Source organism: Microtus pennsylvanicus, chromosome 11 (assembly GCF_037038515.1).
Source record: "Microtus pennsylvanicus isolate mMicPen1 chromosome 11, mMicPen1.hap1, whole genome shotgun sequence".
Lineage (NCBI taxonomy): Eukaryota > Metazoa > Chordata > Mammalia > Rodentia > Cricetidae > Microtus > Microtus pennsylvanicus.
Window position 1 is genome coordinate 83872325 of NC_134589.1, and position 17549 is coordinate 83889873.

Below are 17549 nucleotides of genomic sequence, written 5' to 3' on the forward strand. Positions count from 1 at the left end.
CTTGGATCTGGCACAGTGCCTGCTCCAAGCAGTGTGCATACCTATGCTATCTACAGCAACTGGCACGGTGTGGCATGCTTGAAAGCATCCCAGGGCCTGAACAGAAGCAGCAGCAACAGCAGCAGCAGCAGCTGGAGCAGCAGCAGCAGCAGAAACCTGCCTAATCAGAAGGCAGGAAGCAGCTGGCTGTACACGCCACTAGCCTGGGTCCCTCTCCCACAAGGAGGGATACAGCCTCCCTGGGGAGTAGGCTCGCCTGACTTGCCTTGAGAGAGAAAGAGAGAGAGACAGAGCTGTTCTGCTTTGGGGGAGAATAGAAAGGAGTTTTGACAACTCGGCAACAAAGCTTCCCTTCTCAGAACAGTGAGGAGGACAATAGAAATTGTTCGCTGAGGCAATCACTGTATTCTTGTAGGGGAGAAAAATAGGCGCTAACAAGGTGCTAAAAAAGAGGATAGAAAAACAGAGCTGTGGAGAGGTGGGGACGGGAGCAATTAAAAGGCAAGAGCAGCCAATGGCACCGCTAGCGGGGCTGGCGTTTGGTGGTTTGGTGGCTTTTGAGTTATTCGGGATGGAAATCACATAAGCCGGAGATTGTAGTGAAAGGGCTTCTCCAAACAGATTTTCTCCATCCATTTCTTAGTCACCAGTACATACGCATGGGCACGCGCGTGCACACACACAACACACACACACACAATTTTTTTTTAGAAAGCACCACAGGAATATTTTAAAGTATAGTAGAAGAGCCTCTGTAGGTCTGTCATAAGCCCAGCACAGCATAGTGTAACTTCAGCTTCAAAAATAGGAAAATCAGCATCTCTGAGACATTCAGGACCGGGATATTCTAGAAACGTCACCAAAGAAAAACAGGACAGGTACAGACTTAAATTCAGGTCTGTGCAACGTGCATCTTTGGACAGGAGGTTGGCTTTTCATGTATCTCCTGCTCTCTGCCGAGAAGACTCCAGACCCCCTCTGCCTCGGGTGTGTATGGCTCACCCTGATACGCCAACAGTCTTTAAGTCAGTCTCCCCAGAGCTGTCCTACACCTTCGGGTATGGCTTCTGTCTTTTTACCCAGTGTTGAAGAATTACGCTTCTCATCTGTCATAATCATAACGCTAAATTACCTTTAAGTAAGCATGAAAAAGTTCTACCTGGGGATAAAATGATATGATTTCCATCATCGAGTGGGTAAAACCAGATCCCAAAATAAAGAGGATATCTCACCCTTAACTGGCTGTGCTCGGCTTTAACTGACCACAAAGCCCAGAGCCAAATTTATTGTCCTCAGGTTTGAAATCTATTCACCTCCAGTACTTGACCCCACTCCCTTTTGGTTCCTTTACAACGGTGGCTCTCATTTTGGTCCCTTGGGAGACATTGGCAAGGACTGAAAAGGGTTTTTTTTTTTTACTGTCGCAGTTGGAGGAGGTGTAGCTAGTGGGTTAAGGCCAGGGGCGCTGTTAAATGACCTACAGTAACACCAGCTAGCCCCCTATCACGAAGAATTACCTCAGCGCAGAGTACAACAGGACGGCGCTTAGAGCCCGCCTTCAGGGAATCTCTGCTATGCTCATCCATTACCGTCCTTCAACACCAGGTCAACACCCCCTTCCTTTTGACAAATCAGCACGCACATTTGAAAGTAAAGATGCAGATTATCCCATCAGGCATGGGAGGTGGAGACAGACATAGTCTGAAGTTGTACACAGCTGCTTTCGAATTAGTAGCCTTTACCTCGGGACGCCATGACCTTCACGGGCCTCCAGAAATGGAAATGTCCCCTTTTCCTTTGGTCTTTATGCTCCATTTCCTAGACCCCTCAACATCTCACATCACGGTCAGATGACCGAGGAAAACTCCTTCGAGAACAAGCCTTAGGCATATTTGTCTGGAAGTCAGTGGTTCTCAACCTTCCTAAGGCTCCACCATTTATCACGGTTCCTCAAGTTGTGGTGACACCCGCACCCCTCCCCCAATATCCAACCATAAAATTATTTTCATTGCTACTTCACAAACGGAATTTCGTTTTAGTTGTGGATCATCATGGAAATGTTTTGGGAGATGGAGGGTTTGTCAAGAGGGTTGCAACCGGCAGATTGCGAGCCACAGGTTGCAAGCCACTGGTCTGCGGTAACCAGTGTGTGTGTCCTTTCCACTGTGGCTTTGGAAAGAGCAGAATCTTCGCCTTTCCTACACAGTGGGCTTTAAAACAGAGAGTGCAGCCTTTGCGATGCCACCGCTTCTGAGGTTGTCCAAGTGAGTTATGGGACATGCGGGGGAGGCTGTTTGCCAAAGCATTGTCCTGTGGGTTTTGCTCACTGGGCCTTTATAAAAAGGGTGAAACTTCAAAATTGCTTAAAAATGAAACAAAACCCAATACCTTTTCTTTCCAAATGCCAAAAAGTACTCTAGTGATGACCGAAGAGCCCGGATTGCCTCTTCGAGCTTAAAGGAAGTCTTGTAAAACGACAGGAACGATTGCTAATGTCCTTGAGTGACTCGAGATTTGCATTGCGAGACCCAGTGACCTCCCCATTCCTCACTCACCAATTCTATACATTTAGATAACCCAAATCAATTCCCATCGACCACTCTCCCACTGTTTCAAAGAGACAATCAAGACATATTGGCAATAAGTTAATTAAATAACACCCCCTCAATTTTTTTGTGGTATAGGATAATCCTTCACTCCGATGTTTTAATCAAGATTCACCACACATTGCCAGGGAGGTTAATCTTATTAAGCAATTACTGGGTAAGTATCCAGCAGGAGCAAATTAAAATGTAAGCAAAACACGAGCATGTGCGCGCCATCTAAGATGGTCTATCGATAGAGATTTCATTAGTTTGTCTTCAGGAGTATTTACATTGTGCAGGTTTGGGAAGGCGTCTAATAGACAGGACAGCCTCCACACTCTGATATGATAGTGGAAACAGCTCGCCATTCATTACTTAAGGGATTGTATTCTTGGGGCTGTGTCTTCCTCTTCCTTTTCCATTTACTGTTGCCCGTGGTTTATTTTTCCTCCAATCTCTTTCAATTAAACCTTAACATAGACTGTCTCGGGCTCCACACTGAGAAGAAGCCACACGTGGGCTGCCAGAATCACTCACCATCTCGTGTGTATTTCTATGTTCACAGGAATGAACTCCTTCATCTTCATTAGAGGGGCACAAAGTGCTTTTGCTATAGATCTGGGATTAGATAAGCCTTGAGAATGAAGATTCGATACAGTATTCTGACCTGGTCAGATAGCATAAAGGGATCCAGCTTGATTGCCTGTGCCCAGAAATAAGGTGTACAAGAGCTTTGCCAGGGCACGTCACTGGCCCTGGGTTTGTGCACTGATCTTAACAAAGAATAGAGTCTCAAGTAGAATTTCATGGATTGTTCTCAAAATCCATCAGTCATTTTGTATTCCTACTGTTCTCTGTGTCACTAGGGTTAGCAAACTATGTCTCATGAACCTAATCTGGCTGGCCACCCATCGTGGTGACAGTCTCTCTTGGTGCATAGCCAGGCTCGTCAGACTGAGGACGCAAATGGGTGCAGTATTTGCAATTTTACCCTTTAATAAAAGAAAAACGCTGATGACTCTCCCGTATCATTTTCAAACTCATTTCTACTTCTCTAGAACCTTTCTTGTACCCACATTAAGGATTCCAAGATCCCAACACCCCTATTTCTCTTTCTTCACCAAGCGCTGGTTATGTATGCTTCATGACTTGCACTGAAATAGCCTGTAAATCAGTACAGAATACTGGCGCTGATTTGGCTGAACACAAACACTGGTTACATCCCTGCATGCCGAATTGACCCTATTTATTCAGGTCTTTCATCCATTCCTAGCCTTGAGTTTGTCATCTGTAGAATGGCACTCCTTCGCAAGCTTTTGGTCCAGCATAAAAGAGATAGCCTTGCAGAACAGCGTTTTGGTAGCACGCACTTGTCAAACAACCTACGAATCTTTATCATCATTAAAGTCACCATCACTTCTCTTGGTTGGTTCATTTAATACATCTCCCCAGGCTGCCACTTCCAATGAGATGCTGGGATGTCCAAAAGGGAAGGCTGCTTTCAGAATGACAAGACAGACAATAACGCCGCTTCATCTCCCTCCCTTTACCTTCCAAGAATTAACACAAGTCCCAGGTGACGCTTTTGTCCCTCCCTGGATGAGATCAAGGGGAAGCATGACTTCCCCTTCCAAAAGGCCGACATGTAACACAAGCTGGCCAGATCCCCGAGCATGATTTGTCTCCTGCCGCTTTGAGCTCCATCACCGCCAGCCTGCCTGTTTTAAGCCCTACCATTCTCGGTTTATAACTCAGCTGTAAACATTTATTTGTGCCTGAAGCACATTCCTTTCCTACCCTTTGAAAAAAATCAGAATTTCCAGATGGTATGCAAGTTGGAAAAAATGGCAAAGACTGTTATTCTGTTTAGAAACATGTTTTTCTGCACTTGCCCTTTCAGCAAAAACTTCAGAATGATTTTTACTCGTTGGCTTAATGCACGGTACTAGGAGCCAGATTCGTGGGGAGGTTGGTAATTCTTCCTCTGGCTTCTGTCACTCAGCCTCTCAATGCATACAGCTCGGGGTTTCAAATGATCACTTCTCGGCATGGGACTTTTCCAAAGTTGGTGATGTTCCCAGAAGAACAAGGGGTCAAACATCACCTTATAGCACAACCATTAGCAAGTACGCCTGTAGCTTAAGTCGATGCAATTCCTGTCATTCTGAGAGTGTTGCTCTACCACTCTTACAGCTGGGTCCCAATTAAATGTGTCACAAGGATGGGTTTCTGACCCGAGTTCTATGTTGTCTAGTTTCTTCTTCCTTGCATCAATCTGGCTTAACGGAGATCCAAAGAATCCAATCATTTTCCCTACATCCTGAATTTGCTTTTCCTCTCAGAATTGGCTACCCTTCTTTCACAGGGTCAATACACCAGAGCTCTTCTTCTCCTTCTGGATTCTCTTCTGGAGATTCTCTAGTGTGGGTTCTGAAGTGCAGTCTGCCTAATACTTAGATACATGGGGTTCCGAGTCCACCAGAGAAGCTTTTCTCATCCCAGCTCTACCACTGAAGAGCTATAGGGCCATAAGAAAGTCACGTAACTTCTATCAACCCTGGTTTTCCCATCCTTAAAAAAAAAAAAAAGGGCAAAGCACCAGGCTGTCAGAAAATCGTATGCCGAGTAGAAGCTATTCTGTACGTTTAGCTACCATCAACAATACTAATAAACCGAGTGGCATATTGAGGCGAGGTGGGTTCACTGCAGGGTCAGAGGTATAAATATTTGACTAGACATAGTGAAGAACTGACCGCTTTTATCTAAGGCAAAATGTGAAGGCCGTATACAGTCCCTAGACTAGAGGGATCTTCTATGAGTGAGCATTGCTGTGCAGCCTTGTGAACACCGTCAGAGGAGCAGGGTCTCTCACCCTGGGAGTCCTTTCCTGAGAAGAGCCATCCAGTGACAGGCTGGAAGACCGATGAGGCCGATGACAGCTCAGACGAGCTGTATTTCTTAGCCGCTAATCAAAGGTCCTTACAGGAGCTCTTTTGTTACCTGTTGGCTAAACAGCAGCCCCGGATGGTTGTTCGGAGGCCCAAATAAATGGAAACGAAGTGTAATGGCCGAGGCAATCTTCTGAATTCAACTTTATTTGCGATAGATAAAAATATGTGAGGCAGAATAATCTGCAAGGCAGATTGATGTGGAGGAGCCTCCGGAGCTCAGGGAAGTTAGGAAGTATTAATACGAGGTCTCATTTCCCTGCTATAACTAGGAGTTCATTCCCTTTATCACTTGTTTGGGGAATAACGTCTCTGTTTCCATAAATGAGTTATGGTACCATGTTCTGAAATGATCGGTCCTAATGCAGCCGTGGAGGACTGTCACTCTCCCCGACATCAGTCTTATTTAACTGGTTGAGATTTTAGGTACGTGTCTCAGAAGTAGGCAGTCGTTTCCCATTTACACGAGCAATCTTGCAGAGAGCGATGGAGTTGGATGATCGTGTAAAATTGATCGTCAGGGTGTTACTTTAGGAACACGGCAAGGCTCACCTGTAGGCTGGAGATGCACTAGCCAGAACAGGAGGTCCTCAGACGTCCGTCCACCTGTTGGGGAAAATGACCACCATCTCCACTTTTCATCACGTAGCTCGTGGATAGACAAGTCTCCCATGGAGGCCCCAGCTTTGGTAGGCCCTGCTTGCTGGAATGTCTTTCCTAGCCATTATCCAGCACCCAGTCACACCGCACCCACTTGCCCAAGAAGGTCACAGGATGCTCTGCTATGTCTCTTCTCTGGTGGTCCCCAACTCAGTCTAAACTCAAAATCCGTATGACCCGAGACTTCAGACTACCTGGGCTGTTGGAATGTGGGATGGGAATATGGCATACATCCCAGCTCTGTGTGGTCCAAAGTTTATCCTTCATCACAGTAGATGCTTGATAAATATTTATTACTTGAGTATAAGATGACCCAGCCAAATGCTTAGGGTGTTCATTCATCATTGTTAACTAAGTCAAGTCTGGCTGCCCTTCACTCAGGCAGGTGCACGGAGCTGCTCGCATGAGAAGCAGCTGGGTGTGGGGCCATTTGGAAGCCCCAGACTTGTAGCTTTGATTGCTCTGACCCTCATATCTTAATATGCATGACCTATGCACCGCCCTGACAGGCTGTAAGCATAGTACTGGCTGTTCATTGATTTCAGCAGCTCTGGAAAATGGCTGTGGCTTTGTGAAGCCCCACTCCAGCCCACGGGCCTCTTTTATTAATTATACATACTCCAGACAGTCTATATATGAAATTCTACCATTACAAGTTTAGCCTTCAAATCTGAGTTCCCAGTTCTAGCTGACTTAAGGGAATGCTGTGACAGGCAGGCTAGAAAGTAAAAAACATCAGCATGCCTGCAACATGGTATGGGTTGAATCTTCAAAAGTCCATCATTCAGATGGAAGGACTGAATCGGAGAAGTGTGGTGATGAGCCCAGAGCCATGGAGCTGGTAAATGCTGGTGCTGAGTCCCACCTCTGGGACTGATCAGCCCTAAAGAGCCTCCTTGACATCTCTATTTCTTCATGTAACGTTTATCCATTCTGTACCTAGAGACGGAATCCGGTCGTTACTGTTCCTTCACTACCTGGATCTCCATGGTATCCTGTTAGGGACAAGCTAGAAGTGTATGGCTAGGGAGAACCTTGGTCCAAACCTTTATTTGTGGGATCTGCTCCAGCTTTGCTGTCTCTTTGTTCTAAGAGGAAAACACAGATCTGTGCTCCCAGACACTGGCCCAGAACTCGAGCAACCTGCAGTCACATGGTCTATTAGATGGGTCCCCGTGCAGGCTGTAGCAATTCATAGTCTTTTGCCTCTTCCTTCCTCCTTCTATTATTTTTAAAACTGTGTCTTCTAATAAATCCACTTTGATTATTCTTTTAAAAGAGTAGAAACTTTTTCCTATAGCTATTAAGAACTCTATTATGACCACTGGCGAATTAGAATGAGGTCGGTGAACTAAACTTTGCATAGTAGCAAGGTTAGTTTCTTGAGTTGATGACTACACTGTGGTTCTTAAAAATACTATCCCCGATTTAAGATAAATACATGGAAGTGTGCAAAGGTAAGAGAGGCCTTTGTTTGTAACTGATTCTCAATGTTTTCAAGGAGAGAAAAACACTACACACACACACAAACACACACACACGGAGTCATCTATCCATGTCTTGGGAGTACTGATACTGATTCATTCTTCTCCAGATACCAAAAATCTGTGGGTCCCCAAGATCCCTATATAAAATGTTATACTATTTGCATAATCTAGACACATCCTTCCCTATGTATTAAATCATCTCTGCATGTTCTGCTCAGGGAATCCCAAGGAAAAAGTGTTTTATTCATGTGCTTAATACAGATCTTATTCTTTTCAGATAGTTTTGATCTCTATTTCATCGAACCCACATATATGGAAACCCCAGATGTGGAGGATTGACTGCACATACACATATACATGCATACTTATGCATATGTATATGGAGAGAGAAAGGATACTAAAGCTGATGTGTGTAGTGCTTGCAGAATCTGAGTTAAAGACGACAGAAATTCCATGTAGCACTTGAAATTATTTTCACCTGATGCTATTTCAAAATAAAAATTACACGTATGAATTATGTGTGCATATATACCGCTAAACAAAAAAAAAGGTTTGCAAACTCATCGTTCAGTTGTGCACCCTGGGAAATCAGCTTGGAGGATTTTGTTTCCCGCCTGTGATGGCTATTCTTGGTCGTCAGCTTGAGACGCATGGGAGCAGAGAACCTCCGCTGAGGTATTGCCGCCTTAGATTCGCCTACAGACACATCTGTGGGGTGTTTCCTTGATTGCTAATGGACGGCAGAGGACTCATCCCACTGTGGACCGGTGGTCCTGGGTTGTATAAGGAAACAGGCTGAGCAGAATCAGTAACGAACCATTAAGCAGCTTTCTTCCATGGCTCCTGCCTCTGCTCCTGCTCGGGTTTCTACCCCGACCTCCATCAGTGATGGACTGTGACCTCGATGTATAAACCAAATAAACCTTTTCTTCTCCAAGTTCCTTTTGGTCAGGGCTTTATCACGGCAACAGAGAAACAACCTAGAATGCCGTCTACCAGTGGAAGGAGCTTATGTCGAGGCCACTGAGTTTGTTCTGATTGTCCCCATCCTGGTGTGCTGACGGACGCCCTTCCCAGTCAGGCACACAACCCTATAGACTCATCATGACTTGTTTAAAGAATGGCTCTCAGCCTGCTCTACAGAGCGCAGACAGCTAGAGTGGATGCCACTTAACGCCTCTCTGAGTCCACGCCACTCTTCCATAGGGAAGGACACTGAGGCCCTGAGAGCTAGACATCCTAAAACTCCGGTTTCTTAGCCGCGAGCATGGGATTCGAGTCAAAATAATTCCCACCCATCCTTCCACAAAAGGCTTAAGGTCTTTCAGTGCCAAGGCCAGGACCCATGGCTTTTGACCTTTGTCCTCTAGGCCTTTCCACTTAGGACTTTCCATGTCTCCTACTGTACTTGTCTACTAATTAGAGTTTGGAGGAAAGATATACCAGAGCTCTACTCCTAGTTCTTCCAAACAGTCCACAAGGAAAGTTCTTTAAATAGCAAATTCCACATAGAGTTCTAGAAAGGTAATTTTGTTTTGTTTTAATAAAAAAAAAAAAGGTTCAGTTTACATGCAAGTCTTCAAAGCAAATCTTCCTCAAGGCCCTCCTGTCACCCAATTGTCACAGGGCTTTGCTGAAAATTACCCGCCAGATGCGCAGGAGTAGTGCCGAGTGAGTGACGCAAGGTGTGCAGGACATTCGCGGTGGGGCCACGAAGACATGCTCAGGGAAACCAGCAGAGCGCCCCCCAGAGGCATCCACAAGGACTGCAGGGCATGTCCCAGCAAAGTGAGCCACAGGGGATAGGAACTGTGTGTTCAGGGCAGTGCTGCCATTGGCCTGGGGTCAGGCTCAGGCGCAGTGCCCCAAGTTTAAGCTTATTCTTATTCTTTTAGTTAAATCTATCCCATACAAAATTAGACTCTCTCAAGACATGGGGAGGCACATATACATAGAGATCACAAATATACACCAAACTTCTATTTAAAATATATATATATTTTACTCCAAAAAGAAAGTCAGATGTTTTCTGCATAGGTTTCCTTCTTGTATGACCATTTTCCATCCCCTATAACTGGCCTCGTTTATTTTGCTAATACTGTGATCTGGGCCTGGTGTTATGCTCTTTGCGGACATTCATTGTTCCCACTGTGTATGGTTTCCTTTCTACAATAGAGGACTGGAGGCCCAGGGAGGTTAAGCAAAGTGCCAAAAGTCACAGTGCATGGAAGCCAGGATTTGAGCCCTGGAGGCTGCCCCGCCCCCCAACTTTGTAGTTCATCCGTCACATGCCGTGTCTCATTTGGAGGGTGACACTTGAAGAAAGGGACATCTAAAATGCCGAGGGGTGTGGCTGCTGCGTCGGCAGTCTCTTCCCACTAACATCTGAAGGAGGTTTCCCAAGCACGGCACTCTAAAGTTAGGGTCCTGTATAAGAAAGGGGGAATCCCCTGGCTCTAAAACTGGAGTTCCGAGGCTTCTTTTCGGGATTTCTCCAGAGCAACCACTGTGGGAACCTGCTCCCACCCAGGTCTCCAGTGGGCCACCAGTCAGAATGCAATTGGGTTTCCAGAGGCCACCACAGGCTGCTGGCTGCAGGTCACTGGCCTGCCGTTAGCCCAGCAGCTCTGAGGCCCACAGGTGTTGTGGAACACCTGTCACCTATGGATTAAACTCTAAGCTTAGAGATAGAGCCCGGGTCGTCAAAGCTCTTTCAGCGTTGATGCGTTTTCCTCGCTCGCTAAGCATTGCATTTGCTTTGGTCTCTACTAAAGGCCTTCAGCTATTCTTACCCACGGTGGTTCTTGTTGTTCTTGTTCGACTTGTTTGTTTGTTTGTGATTTCATTCCTTCCCTACTGGGTCCTTGTTTAATATAATGTTCCATGCCCCCAAAGGCTTTCATTTGAGTAGGGAAATCTGACAAAAGCAACATTTTTAAATATAAAAGTTTCCAATTGATGGCACTCACGGTCTCTGACCAACTTGTGAAAACAAATGTTCTCTCCTGGGCCCACCCTGATTTCAGAAATCCCTCAAATTAGCCATAGTTGCTGGAGGCTTAGCGCCCAAGGCAATATTTTCTGCCAGAACTGATTCTGAGAGCTCTGAGTGGACCAACTCAGTGGCTCCTCATAGCAGCCCTGTGAAATGAGTAATAGTAGCATCCCCACTAGACAGACAGGGAAATCGAGGCACGGAAAGCTGGTGCATTTAGCAAACATCCAAGCTGAGACTTGAGGCAAAGCAGCCAGTCTCTCCTCCCCTCTCCTCTCCTCCCCTCTCCTCTCCTCCCCTGTACCACCACATGTTCCCCCTTGTGGTATGTGTTTAGTCCTGCTGGACACAGCCAGCCTCCAGCCAGGGTTCCTGGCACACTAGCTACTCTGTTTCTATCAGTCCAAACCATTTTACTGGCCACCCATTTTACAGGTGAGGAAACTAAGGTCAAGGCAAGGTCTGATCCTGATGCCACTGGTCGTGGTGACAGAGCCAGCTCTGCTGAATCAGAGAGGGTAGCTCGTTTTTAAAGCTAGTCTCTGGCAGTTCTCTGAGCCTGAGATCCAAGCAACTGGGAGGCTGAAACAAGGGGACTGCCGTGAGCCGTAACTGGCCTGGGCTTATATACAGAGTGAGTTCTGTGCCAACCTGGGCTACAAAGCAAGACCCTGTCTCAGGGAAGGATGAAGACAGAGGAGGGGACAAAGAGAAGGAGAAGGATTGAAGAAGGAATAGTAAGGAAGAAAGGGAGACAGAATGTTTTTGGTTTGGTTTGGGTTTTTTGTGTGTGTGTGCGGCGGGGGGGGGGGGGATTTTGTTTTGTTTAATCAAACTTCTACTGTTCAAGTCCTGAGGAACGCAGGCTGTGCATGAGCAATTGAAATAGTCAATCAGCCACCAAAAGACTGTAACCATGTCAAAGTTACAGGACGAAGGTGTGACTTCTCAGGATCCTTCTACCGTGTCCTCCACAAGAAAAGAGCCAATCCCATGTCAGGTGCTGACTTGACTTTCTGCTGAGCTATTTTATTTATTTTGGGTTTTGGATTGGTTTTTGTTCCAAGTATCAGAGTAGGCTAGACAGAGTAATGAAAGGCTTTAAAAAAATTTTAAAAAAAGCATGGTTCCAAATTAATAATAAGGTCCCTTCCCTTCTGGTCCTTTTAAGATGTCAGTTATGTGGGGGATGGGACTTCATGTCTCCTTCTCAGACACTGGCTCTTCCTGTATTTGATTGGTTGAGATTAATAATAGAATTTCTTTTTAAAAAAATCACCGTGTCAGGGTCTCAGATGCCCTGGGGTATGAATTTATAGCTTTTTTGTTTAAATCCTCAATGTTTGAGCTATCACTTAAAGAGAATGCATTTAATCTTAACTTGGAAACAGCAAAAAAAATTCTGGCATCTAATTAAATATAAATGTACAGTCAACTAATGTATACACATGTCATTGACTTGCTGTCTATCCCTTTGTTCTAGTGCCCTGGTCATTGAAAAACAGCAGCATAGACAGTGGCGAAGCCGAAGTTGGCCGACGGGTGACGCAGGAAGTCCCACCAGGGGTGTTTTGGAGGTCACAGATCCACATCAGTCAGCCCCAGTTCTTGAAGTTCAACATCTCCCTGGGGAAGGATGCCCTCTTCGGTGTCTACATCAGGAGAGGACTGCCACCGTCTCACGCACAGGTACGGCCACACTTGACGGGATGGAGTGAATCACGCATGCACGTGTATCGCTTCATACCTGCTAAAACGCCCTGTCACTAATGCACAGACAAAGACCAGAACTGACAAGGGTCTGAAGACATTGGAGCCCTCGTATATCCCCGGCAGGCAACAAAATAGCTCAGCCTCTATAGAGTCAAGCTGACCAGTTATTGAGAAAGACAATTGTAGAATTGCCAGAAGACAGGGAATTTTCTCTTCTATGCATATGTACGCTCAAAGAGAAGCCAAACGTTCTGTCCAGTGAAGAACACTAAGGCTTCACAGCAGCGTTATTCATAACCAAAACGTGAAAAGCAGCCCGAGTGTCCAAATGATGTCATGGCTCTACGATGGACTATTACTCAGACATAAAGAGGAATAGAGAGTTGGGATTTGATAGAGCACTCACGGGCACGCTCTGCTAAATGAAGGAAGTCAGGTACAAAAGGCCTGTAGTGTACAGTTTTAGCTATAAACTATCTGGACTAGGCAAATCCATAGATGCAGAAGGGGGGTGAGCAGATGCCAGGGAATGCCACCGAATTTTATTTATTTTTTAACATCCTGACTACAGCCTCCCCTCACTTCTCTCCCCTCACTCCCTTCCGTCCACCCCCTCCCAATTCACCCCTCCTCCGTAATGGCTCAGAAAGGAGCAGGCCTCCCATGGGCTTCAGCGAGTGTGGCATGTCAAGCTGCCATAGACCAAGCACCTCCCCCTGTGTTCAGGCCGGGCAAGGAAATCTAGCATGAGTAGGTTCCCGAGAGACCATCAAGGCACAGGGACAGCTCCCGCTCCTATCGCCCTGGGAGTCTCACATATAGACCAAGCTACATAAATGTCACATATGTGTAGAGGGTTTAGGTCAGTCCCATGCTGTCCCTGTTTTCTACAATCCTTCCTCCCTCTCCTCAGCTGGACTCCCCAAGTACAGCCCATTGTTTGGCCATGGGGAATCTACCTCCACCAGTCACTGGATGAAGACTCTCTGATATCAGACAATAGGGTAGTCACCAATCCAGTCACAGGAAATGGCCAGTTCAGGCTATTGTAGCCACTGCTACCAGGAGTCTTAGCTGGCGCCAGCCTTGTAGACTCGCGGAATTTCCCTTACATCAGGCTTCTACCCGACTCCACAAATACCCCCTTTCCAGTCATCTCTCAGCACTGTTCCCCTCCACCCACCCCCTAACCGAATCCCTCAAGTTCCCATGCCCACCCACCCCAAGTCCACCCAGGAGATCTCCTCTACTTTCCCTTCCCAGGGATATTAATGTGTTCTCTCTTGGGTCCTCCTTGTTACCTAGCTTCTTTGGGTCTCTGGATTGCAGTATGGTTATCCTTTACTTTACAGCCAATATCCAGTTAGGAGTGAGTGCATACCATGTTTCTCTTTTTGGGTCTGGGTTACCTCACTCAAGATGATTTTTTTCTAGTGGGGAGTGATTGCTACCAGGAGTATAACTTCTTCCAGGGGTGATGGAAGTACTTTGAAACTAGCTGAGGTGGTGACATAACAGTGAATGAGCTAAGACCACTGGGATTCTTTTTAAAGTTAAGTTTATGTTGCATGAATTATTGTTTTTAAAGATGTGCCGCCTTACTAATGTCTGGCCTACTTTGATTGGCCTAGAAGTTAACCTCAGGGTGCCTTACATGGGAAAGACACTTCACTGAAGTCACACCAGGTAGTAGACCATTTTGTGTGGGAAGAGTGACGTATGGAACTGGCATCCAGTGACGTTTCTCTGTGATACCCCTAACGGAGCTCCTTGGGAAACCCTTGGCAAAGTAAAAGGGAGATTCTCGCCAGAGTTAAGAATAAGGAAAGTAGACTTTATTATGGAACTCATATCTATCACCCTGTGGCTTCCTGGTATAGATTTCACTATGCATACCATTTGGGCTGAATTAACACCTACCTAGCTTGAGTTTCTTTTTTTTTTTTAAATATTTATTTATTTATTATGTATACAATATTCTGTTTGTGTGTATGTCTCCAGACCAGAAGAGGGCACCGGACCTCATTACAGATGGTTGTGAGCCACCATGTGGTTGCTGGGAATTGAACTCAGGACCTTTGGAAGAGCAGGCGATGCTCCTAACCACTGAGCCATCTCTCCAGCCCTAGCTTGAGTTTCTTCTCCAGCAAGAATTATATGCTCTGAGAAAAGCCAAGTTTTCCCTGCCTCATTTGCCCTCAAATCTAGCAAATATATATATAAAGTACCTTAGGAAGCATACTGTGGAGGGAAAGCACCCAGATGTCCAGTCAACGCTGGCTTTGAAATGTGCTGGAAAGATATTCATCTAGAAAATTATATCAGAAGAAATTAAGGCTTTAAAATCGTTGGCAAATAGGAAGAAGTCAGGCCACCATAGCCTTGTCTTTAGCTCAAAGCAGACATCGCTAATCAATGACAGCACTTTTCCTTGCTGAGCCCAGTACACAAATACCTCCCTGCACAACTCTCAAGGCAGCCACTACCAATCGACCAGAGCTGGCTCTTGAGATGAAAGTTATTTGCAATCCCATCTTTATAGCCTACAATGATCAATATAAGGACTCTAAGGGCGATTTCATTTTGAGCAGGGAGGGCTATGTAGGTTTTTATTACCATACACAGTGCATGCTATTGGGACCAATATGTAAAGTGGTCATCAATGAGTCCTCCATCCATCCAGAAAAAAATATTTATTGGGCTAGGCACGGATTATCCAGAGATGACTGAACACTGTCCCTGACCAAGCAGACAGCTGCTCTCCGAAGAGATCCTCATCCAGGGAAGGAGAAATTCAGCTGAAAGGGGTTCCCAGGGCAGTTCCAGAGCTTCTGGCCAGACAGCAGGATGCCACTCTGGGAAGTTACACAGATTGTTAGGTGGTCAGCTTGCCCTTCAGGCTCCACTGGTCCTGCTGTAGCAGTAATGAAGGATTTACAGTGGCGAAATCTGCTTGCTGGCATGATTTGGGAATGGATGGCTGTGCCTCTGGGCACAGCTGAGCACAACTTCCCTCTCAGCTCGTCAGCTGCAAGGAGCCACACTAAGGAAAATGGGGCTGCCTCAACGTTGTCCCCCGGCTCTGTTGTTCCCTTTGCCTTGCAAGCTCTGGCTACCAGAGCCTGGGAAAGTTGTGCTTACAGCAGGCGACTATGACAGCCCTGTAACTGAGTGACAACAGACAGCAGCTGACAGACAAACTCCACTCCGTTTCCCTGCCGTTCTGACATTCAGGACTCCAGCCCTCAACGACAATGTCTTTTCCTCTTTTGTGGCTACACCACACTGTCCATCTCCTGCCAAGCTCGTGATTGTTCTAGCAATCGTCCCCTAAAAAAAAAAAAAACACCCCCTCCAGGGACAGCCTCAGCATATGCTTCAAGGGAAGGGAAATGAATAGCAAGGAGCTGATATGACCTGGAATTTCAGTCCAACTGCCAGTGTAAGAACGGAGGGTGTGTTGAGGGGTCAGGTAAGCATAGCACAGCAGAGATACCCGGAAATGCACAAGACAGGTACACTATCAGAGCACTGCTTTAAGGGGGGCGGGGGGGAAATGTTCCGTGCACGTTCTTACATCCACTCCCTGTCATTACATGCATTCATGTCCATTTGATGAGGCACATTTCCTAGAGGAGACGGTGCCGAGCTCTTTGCAGGGACAGGTGACTAACACACGTCTCAAGCTATTATAGAATTTCTCATTTCTATTGGCATATCCTATCAAGGAACGTAAGTTCTATGGGGATTGGCGGCCTAGCCAAGGTGACTCATTTGAGCTGGAGAAAGAGAAAAAAAAAAAGGGAGGGGAAAGGGGATGAAATTCCAATGACTGTGTTGCATGAAATGGCTATGTTTAAATTTTATAAAGGATCTTGCTCTGACCAAGAGACTACAAGTTTAGTACCCTTGTCCAAAGATATTAAATACAAACGAGATTCCCTTTTTTTTAACCTGCTTAAATTTCCCAAGATTCAGAGTCAGTCCCAGCTGACTCTGTCTCAAACTGACTTTTTCCAGAAGATACAGAAGCAACACAGCATAGGCGAGGAAGTTCCGCCGTTAGACCAAGAGCTTCGGGGTGGAGGCGTGCCAGCCACGCCGTCACCGGGTGGTCGGGAATGAATGCCGTGGCTCATCTTAGCTTTGCTTTCTCTCTTACCTGTGTCACCCACCCCACAACATGGTGGCAGTTATGTAACAATAGACAGAACAACAAAGGGAAGATGTGGAAAGTCTTGGTAAACTAAAGCCCCAAAGAGAGATAGCATGTATTTCATTGGACTTCAGCATTGGCAGCCGAGATGGGAAAGCATGTGAAGAGCCGTGGGTTCAACCCCCAATACAATCCTCTCCAAACCTGTGTGTGTGTGTGTGTGTGTGTGTGTGTGTGTGTGTGTGTGTAGTAAAACCACTAATACAAACAAGTAATTATTCAAATATGGGGTTTAAAAATAAAATTAATTGCTTCATTATTTTCTTCTTACTGAAGAACAAGCTATGTTTTCATTGCCGAAAATTTCAAGAAACCAAAAAGGAGAAAGTAAAAATACTCATAATTTGAAGTAGTCCCCTTTGGCTAAATGTTTATATATGTTTGCTCTAGCAAAGCGTATCCATGGCAGTTTAAAAAAAAGAAAGAAAGAAAAAAAAAAGCCTGACAGTCCAGTGGCTTAAAATAGCAAATGCCGCTTCTTGCTTAGTCTGGCGATCAGTGATTCTCCATCAGGGGAGCTGGTGACCTGCCCCGACTCCCTTCACAGAGAGGGACATTGGCAACACTTGTGGTCATCACAGCTCAGAGAAGATCGCTACACATCCCTGGGCAGAGACCAAAGCTACTGTTGAAATCCCCTCCTCAGGGCTGCCTTCGATTGCCCACAGCACAGTACCCCCAAAGGAATCATCTTAGCTGCAGACATTAGCACCAAGGTTCATCCTCCAGTTAATGACGACTGTTTGGTGCCATCTTCTGATTCGAGGACACAGACCTACAAAGTCTCTGTTACCAGGCACATGCCAGCTCCCCATGGCAAGGGAAGGGGACACGGGAATGTGCACCCATTCCTGAAGAATCCTGTGACACATGAAATATAAGTCCCTACTCTTATTGCCTGTAACAAGTCACACCCTACTTCAGAGGGACAGTCAGTGATGATCC

At 46.0% G+C, this 17549-nt stretch overlaps 1 protein-coding gene across 12 annotated transcripts in view; it reads left to right on the forward strand.

The window, feature by feature from the left end:
• The window catches only part of Tenm2 (teneurin transmembrane protein 2), a 1235501-nt gene that overhangs the window by 1025495 nt on the left and 192457 nt on the right, over positions 1-17549 (forward strand). For all 12 annotated transcript variants that reach the window (XM_075941316.1, XM_075941315.1, XM_075941317.1 and 9 more), the window contains one exon: positions 12159-12364. In XM_075941316.1, the coding sequence (XP_075797431.1) occupies positions 12159-12364 (206 nt within the window). The remainder of the gene's footprint in view (positions 1-12158; positions 12365-17549) is intronic.